We start from the raw sequence: 7,685 nt of genomic DNA, 5'->3' as shown, positions 1-7,685 counted from the left end.
TGTTAAGGGACGGAGCAAGAAGATATTATGAGTAGAAGCCAAGAGCCAAAAAAAATTTATTGTTATGATTTTTTTTGGGGGGGAGGGAGGTGCGGGGGCCATGGCCTATAACCCCCACCTCAAATCCGTCACTGAGTATACGACAATTCTATCTAATACATATACTTCAATTTCTATATAACTTTCCTATCAATTATTTTAATACAAAATATTTTTTTTTCCTCTTTCCTATTTCCGCTTGTTGCATTTCATTTGGGACTGTGTTGAAATTTTGTAAAATAGGTGAGGTGAGGTAAGGATGACAATTCTTGTTCACGTGTCGGGTTCGAGTCGTGTCAAGACATGAGTATAAAACTATATAGATCAATCTTAACCCGACCCATTTAATTAAAGGGGTCAAACCTTCAATCCTAACCCTCTAATTTTATATTACATTTATGTCAGGCTCACGGGTCTTGTAAAAAATTACTTGTCATTATGTTGCTTATCTAGTTTGAGTTGTGTCAAAGTATCTCGTTAAAAATTGCTAGTCCTAGGTAAAGGTACATAGGGTAGAGTGTATTTAGATAAAAAAGAAAAAAAATAATAATAATTTTATTTACTAATTTTTAAAAAAAAAAAAAAAAAAAAAAATCAAAAGTAAGCTACCCAGTTTTGGTCCAAGGTGCACCACGACCCGACGCACTACATTTTTAAGGTTGTTTTTTTTTAGCATTTGTTTCGCTGAGACAACAATGAATTTATCATAATTTTACCATCTTAAAAAATAAAATAAAAAATTCTGTTTGACTTATCAAAATACAATACATTGATCATATCATGATGGTAAATATTATGAAAAACACAATGATATAAAAATATAAAAGTAATAGCAAAAATAAATTAAATAATAATAAATAAAAAACACGTGGTTTAGTTCATGATCTACGTTTATATAACAAGGTCTTAAAGCTACATTTTACTTTTATTCACTTGATGAATTTACTTTTTTAGGGTTTGACCTGTTGAGTCTAAACTAAAGAAAAGAAAAACGTATACCTAGCCTCTCAAGGATAGGCTAGAGAGTTTTAAAGCGTCACAATTCATCTTGATGGAATTAACATTTGTAACTACCTAGGGATCGATAAACACTAGCCACATCTGCGCTATCACCTAAAAAAGATTAGTCAATTTGAAACTTTTCTTAAAATCATTTATAAAGTCCAGTTTCACTTAGTAACTAGGCAATGTGAAACTTAGTACTTATCTATCTCTTATAAACTACTCACTCTATATAAGTTATTTATCTCTTTTCAATATGGGATCAGGGTGTTACTATAGATGTAATTAAAAAATTACATTTATATCTTTTTGGATGGCATAGATATAAATTTTTAATAAAAAAAAATTACATCTATGCCGTTCCAAATGTAAATCAGGAAAACACAAAAATCCCTCTATATTTTAACAGATAGAATAATGAAATATAATTTAAATAACAAGTTACTTATAATGATAAAAGAGAATAATTTATGTAAGGTTGGGACACAAACTCACCTTTTTTGTGCCTATCAATGAGAAGTTGACACCTAAACTTAGAAACATATTGGTGGAATTCATGCTTGTGGGTTCCATATCCATAGATTCTACCGATATATCTTGTTACGTAAATTTTGTGCATCTTTATGTTGTGAGAAATTTATTTTTCAAAGACAAATGCTACCCAAACACTGGATCGTACCAAATCAACTAAAAAGAACCTCAATTAATTAACCTTTTGTTCTTCGAGCACCTTCTCCTTCAGATTTTTATTTTACAAAAACCACCACCGCCCAGGCAGGACCCTGGGCGGTGGCAGTAGGAAAAGCTCTTCAAGCTCATTTCTTAATGCAGCTGTTCGAGTTTCAATAGTTCCAATTGCATTCTCTACTGGCCGGGGAGAACTCAAGAACTGCAGATTTAATTTCTAAGAGCCTATTCACAAGGGCAGGGAAGGAGCCCTCAGTCTGCAAGTAGAAAGAGAAAAAATCGTCTCCCTTCCCTTCTGCTTCCCGGCCCAGTCCTCATCTTCCATTACTCGACAATAACAATTTCTTTCTCAAAATGGCAAAAAGGAACACAGGATCCTGGGCGGTGGCAGTAGGGCCCGGCCTGGGCGGTGGCGGTAGGGTCCTAGCTGGGTGGTGCCAGTGGGCTCATGGCCGGTGGTGGTTTTTGTAAAAGAAAATCTGAAGCAGAAGCTGCGTGAAAAAAAATAAAAGTTTTAATGGAGATTTTTTTTTGAATAGTGTTATATATATATATCATCTTATGTCTCTTTTTTGGTCTTATCAAAATTAGTGTACCTTTTAAAATTATCATTGAATTTATAATAGATTACGATTAAATTTTGATCCAATAGTAATTTTAAGAGTCATATTAATTTTAAAAGGACAAAAAAAAAATACAAAAATGATGCATAGCATTACTTATTTTTTTGGTTGTTTTAGTACGTTGCAGTGTGTTTTGGGAGCATTTGTACTTTTTATTCCAAACTTAGGTGTCAATCTCTCATTGGTACGCACAAAAGAGCGAATGTATGCTACAACATCATAGAAGTTATTATACACATGATAAAAAGATGTCGAGAGTCGTTGAATGCAAGATGCTGAGAGTTGAATGCAAGGTGTATATATTTTATAGAGTAAATTTTTTTTTCATATCTTTCGTTCAATTTTTGTATAATTTTAAGGGATAATTTCATCACTAGTCCTTAAAGTATGTTATAGTTACGAATCATTCTTAATGGTTTAAAAAGTTCATGAGAGACCTTTGTAGTAAGCTAAAATTACAAATAGATCCTTGAAGTCAAATTCTGTTAAAATTTTTAACAGATTTTGTTAAATGCCACATCAACGCCACATCAAATCAATAAGATGGCGACACGTGTCCATCTGAATAAAAAAAATATAAATTTATTAAAAAAAAAAGTTTACATGTCGCCATCTTATTGGTTTGATGTGTATTACATACCCCAAGGATCAGTGGTGCAATTATCTCTAACTTTAAAAACTTTTTTAAAATCAAACATTAGATATTTAGGCACCACATGTTAGAAAACAGATTCAATAATTAATAATAATAAAAAAAAATTATTAAAATTATATAAAAATTATACAAAAGTTGTACAACAACCATTTATTGACTTTATAATAAGTTGAAGCCCGAATATGCCATTTAAACAACGGTTGTGTTTAGCCCACGATGTACCTGCCTATTTGCTGAGATAGCAAATAATTTCCGCATAAAATAATTGTTTTTTATTTATTTTTTTATGAATAAGAAAATTTAATTCAACGACCATTTCTTTCTATGCTCATTTTCATAATTTTAAATCACCATAACTTAATCATTGTTCACACTAGATCTTTTATTTTAATTTTCTCGACCTCTCTCTCATTCCCTTTCTTTCCCATACCATCACCAGCCCGAAGAGAATCCGAGAGTCTACGCGAGAGATCGAGAGAGAGAGAGAGAGAGATTTTCTGACCATTAGTGGTGTGACTGGAAGCAGGGTGGTTGGACCACCGTCGTGGTGCATTGGGCTATACCTGGAGTAGCAAACCTAGCCCAGATCTTAAGAGTTTTGGTTTCTCTATTTCTTAACCCAGCTCCGATGAGTTTGGGTTTCTCTAGCTATTTCATACCTCAACTCCAACGTACCTTAGTCCAGCACCATTTTGAGTTTCTCTATTTTTGGGTTGGCCGAATATGGTTTATAGAGACATTAATTTATTTATTCATTAATTTTTGGCTCATTAAAAGCGTGTTCTCTTGAAATGGCTTGGCATTAGGAGTTTTAGAATTATAATGTGGACCGAGATAAATTGGAAAATTCAATACTTACTGCAATTGCAAACAAGAAAAAAGTATACAAAGTGAAATATGTGGCGTTTCCTTCTTTTGGCCACAGAAAGTAACCTACCAACCTATATAAATTTACTTCTTTATTAGCATATCAAGCACAACATAAAACTAATGACATAAAACATGATTTTTTTTTTGTTCGCCTATTTCATTCGAACAACGAATTATTAAATCGAAATGTTGGTGTACCTCATTATAGGATTGAAGGGCTCACTCACCCCTTAAAACATCGAGAAGACTTTTTTCTCAGTTATGAAGAGTCAAAGAAAATAACTTAAACCCAAAATTCCAAGTGAAAGTGACCCATTCTTCTTTGAACTATTGATATGAAGTGCGACTGACCCGACGTAAGGCTACGAATGATTTTAGCTTGAAGGTCATTGCCTAATTCCAAGGAGTAATAGAACTTACTTTTTATTTATTTATTTATTTATTACACTTATTACTGATAGTAACTTTTTTTTTTTCTTCTTCTTTTAAACACGATATGCACGGCAATCAGTGTAAAATATTAAATGTAAATCCAATTAAATATGAGTAATGTTAGGAACCATAATAAGAGTAATATTACTAGTTAACTATTTGATAAAATCGCAGTGTAAACCATTAAAATTACAATTTTTTTAAAATACACTTCTAAAGATGTGTTTTTTATAATTTAAATTTAAAATTATACTTTTAATCTGCAAATTCTCTTTTTTTTTTTTCTTTTTTTTTTTTTTTTGTTGTTGTTTTTAACAAGCTCCTTAAATTTTATTGCCGAGAAGAAACTCCAAAGGAAAATACACCAAGGCCAAAGCCACGTAACAAATTCAACAGCAAATAAACTAAAAACACTGCATGAAGGCTGCAAACTCTCTTGATTGTCAATTAAGGAAGAATTTGAAGATTAAAAAAGAACAAGAGAATTAAAAGCTGGTCTCTACTAAGTGACGGCAAATCCAACCATATAAGATAACGAAATTGAATGCTCTGGAAGGTTATTGGATTTAAATCATGCATAGGCATCAACCATTCTTATTTCTTGATCTGATCGAGCCATGATTCATAATTCCCCTAGCGATATTCACAACACAGAGTATAAAAGTCAAAGTCAAAACCCAGAAAAACTACTTGGCAGCCACGACCAGCCATCCTCCCATCTTTACCCTTTTGTTTTTCTCCTCATTAAACAAGGACAGCATCATCGTCCCTATACGTCGATGGGTCCCTTGTGGGCCTCACCCTCTCCCCCAAGTCAAACCCATCACTCTCGTTGAAATTTCAAACCTTCCTTCCTTCCGGCCACGTTCGATCTCTCTTGCTTTGATATTTTTATGATATGATTTACCACCCCGCCAGCTCTCTCCGAAGGCCATGTTAACCGCGGGCCTTTCGCGCTTTCGCTTTGCCTCTTTCTGCTTTCAGCAACGACGACATCATTAAAATCCGAAACACACCCACACAGTGGCGCTCGCTAGCTACCAACAGTACTGATGAGTTCCCTTTCCAGACTCGTGAAATTCAATCATGGGGTCGCTTGGCTCGTCAAGCTGCTTATTCTCTCTCAGATGTCAACGCACGCCACCGCCCAGAACGGACCGGGACTGCAGTCACAAGGGCCATTCGCCGGCATCGGTATGTTCGACAAACGTATTGTCTACGTCATGATCGTCCTCGTCAGCGTCTTGTTCGTCATCGCCGTTCTCTCTGTGTACATGCGGACCTGCACCGACCGGCGCATCCGTGGCCGCGTCGACCTCGCCATCGCTATCGGCGGAAGCAGCCGACGCTCCCGCATGGCGCGTGGCCTCGACGCGGCCACCATCAGGACATTCCCAACCTTCGTGTACTCCACCGTCAAGGGGCTCAAGATCGGTAAGGGCTCGCTCGAGTGCGCCGTGTGCTTGAACGAGTTCGAAGACGACGAAACGCTGCGTTTGCTCCCCAAGTGCAGCCACGTTTTCCACACCGATTGCATCGACGCCTGGTTGGTCTCTCACACCACGTGCCCGGTTTGTCGGGCCAACCTGGTCCCCATTCCCGGAGAGATCCAATCCACCGCCATACTAATTCTCGACCCGGATAATGACTCTGGTCAACCCGATAACAGATCCGATACCGATGGCACCCAAGCTCGGGTTGATGATAATCAGAGCCGAGACATAGAATCTCCTAGCGTGAACTTGGTGAATCATGGTCCAAGGCCCAATCAGAGCCGTCCGGTAAGGTCTCGGTCAACGGGGTTTGGACTCACCGGGATATTCCCGCGGTCACACTCAACGGGTCACTCGCTGGTTCAACCGGGCCAGAACCACGAGAGGTTTACGCTAAGGTTACCGGACGAGGTACGGAGTCGGCTTATGAACTCGAGCTTGAACCGATCGAACAGTTGCGTGGCATTTCCTCGAGTGAGGAGTTCGAGGAGGGGTTACAGGAGTGCCAGTGGGGGCAGTGGGCGTGGAAGGAACTATCTGTTCGCTCGGTCGGACCGGTGGCGACTTTCCTTTACGCCGACTTTCATCTCGCGGACCGGTTCGGTCCATTCACCGAAGCTGGAAATGGACAACGTCGTGGGGGAACGCTCGTCTGATCCGCTCCGGAGTCCGGCCTGATGGTCAAACTTAGGTGGTTGCTGGTTTGGGTTACTGGGGGCTTGACCCAAGGAGATTAGTGATTACTTGTACATTTTTTTTTTATTTTTTTTTACAAGATTTCTTTTTTATTAAATTATTTTGAACTTTTTAATCCGCGGAGAACCCGATGAAAAAGGATTATGATCTCTCAAACTATAGAGCAAAATTCTTTCAAATTATTTGCCTGAATTTAAGAGATAATTATGAAATATTACTTATAGAATTTATCTGACCAAATAAAAATTAAACTGTCCAATCACTTATTCAATCAAATAAATCTCATAAATAATTTCCCGTAATATTCTTCTTGAATTTAAAAAGATCTGACCAAAGTAGAAGACTATTAAAGATTGGGGAGTGTGCAGTAATTTGCGGTACATTACTTCATATTTGTAGAATCGTAGTTTACAAGGTGTGCAAGGGATTAAAGTAAAATGTAACACTCCATAACACATTTTCTTTAGTCTTGTCAAAGTAAAGCATTGTCTTTATTTGTTAAAATTTCTTAAAATTTTTTTTTTGGAGTGATTAGTGATATTAATTAGTTTCGACATTGTTCTGTTAATTCTTACAGAGTATAGCATAATGGGACAAAAAGTAGAATATTGACGTGGTAATTAGCATAATTTTCATGATTAGCTATGATTAAGTTTCCTTATAAGTCTATCATCAATCCCTACTTAATTTGGTTTTACCATACGTAAATTCTTCTACAAAACCCCACATACACATTGTAATACAATTCAATATATATAGTAAGACAAATGTTTGGTTTTTATTTTTTTTTTTATCTACTTTTTGTTCATCTCCATACTAGAATGAAAAATTATTGTTTTACAACCGTAGACATAACTTCCGTGACTTCCGTCTCACTTTGCCTATGTGACAATTTATTTTTATTTTTTTAAAAAAAGGATGAAACCATTTTGAGGGAAAATGGTATCTCATTTTCTTGAAAAAAAGAATAAAAAATAAATAAATTGTCATTTCTCATCTATCACTACCATCGAATATGTGAGACTACATGGAACCAATATGTGATCCCACAAATTCAAAGATGATTTTTTTTTTTTTTTTTTTTTAAAAAAAAAAAGAATAAAAAAAGGAAAGGAGGGAGGATAAAAGATGGCAAGAGATGGAAATTTATCATATCTCATATAATAATGATGTAGTCTTACTATTTAT

At 36.0% G+C, this 7,685-nt stretch overlaps 1 protein-coding gene across 1 annotated transcript; it reads left to right on the top strand.

The window, feature by feature from the left end:
• The first annotated feature begins 5,191 nt into the window (after positions 1–5,191).
• LOC133867090 (RING-H2 finger protein ATL11-like) lies at positions 5,192–6,623 on the top strand. Its single transcript, XM_062303772.1, has one exon. It carries the CDS (start codon positions 5,361–5,363, stop codon positions 6,477–6,479), a length of 1,119 nt encoding a protein of 372 aa, XP_062159756.1. The 5' UTR covers positions 5,192–5,360; the 3' UTR covers positions 6,480–6,623.
• Positions 6,624–7,685: the final 1,062 nt, after the last annotated feature.

This window comes from Alnus glutinosa, chromosome 4, assembly GCF_958979055.1.
Source record: "Alnus glutinosa chromosome 4, dhAlnGlut1.1, whole genome shotgun sequence".
Classification (NCBI taxonomy): domain Eukaryota; kingdom Viridiplantae; phylum Streptophyta; class Magnoliopsida; order Fagales; family Betulaceae; genus Alnus; species Alnus glutinosa.
This window is presented reverse-complemented; position numbering and strand designations above follow the sequence as displayed.

Bases quoted from the DNA above. Each gene is read 5' to 3' on its own strand.
- LOC133867090 (XM_062303772.1), top strand. From the start codon at position 5,361: ATGAGTTCCCTTTCCAGACTCGTGAAATTCAATCATGGGGTCGCTTGG.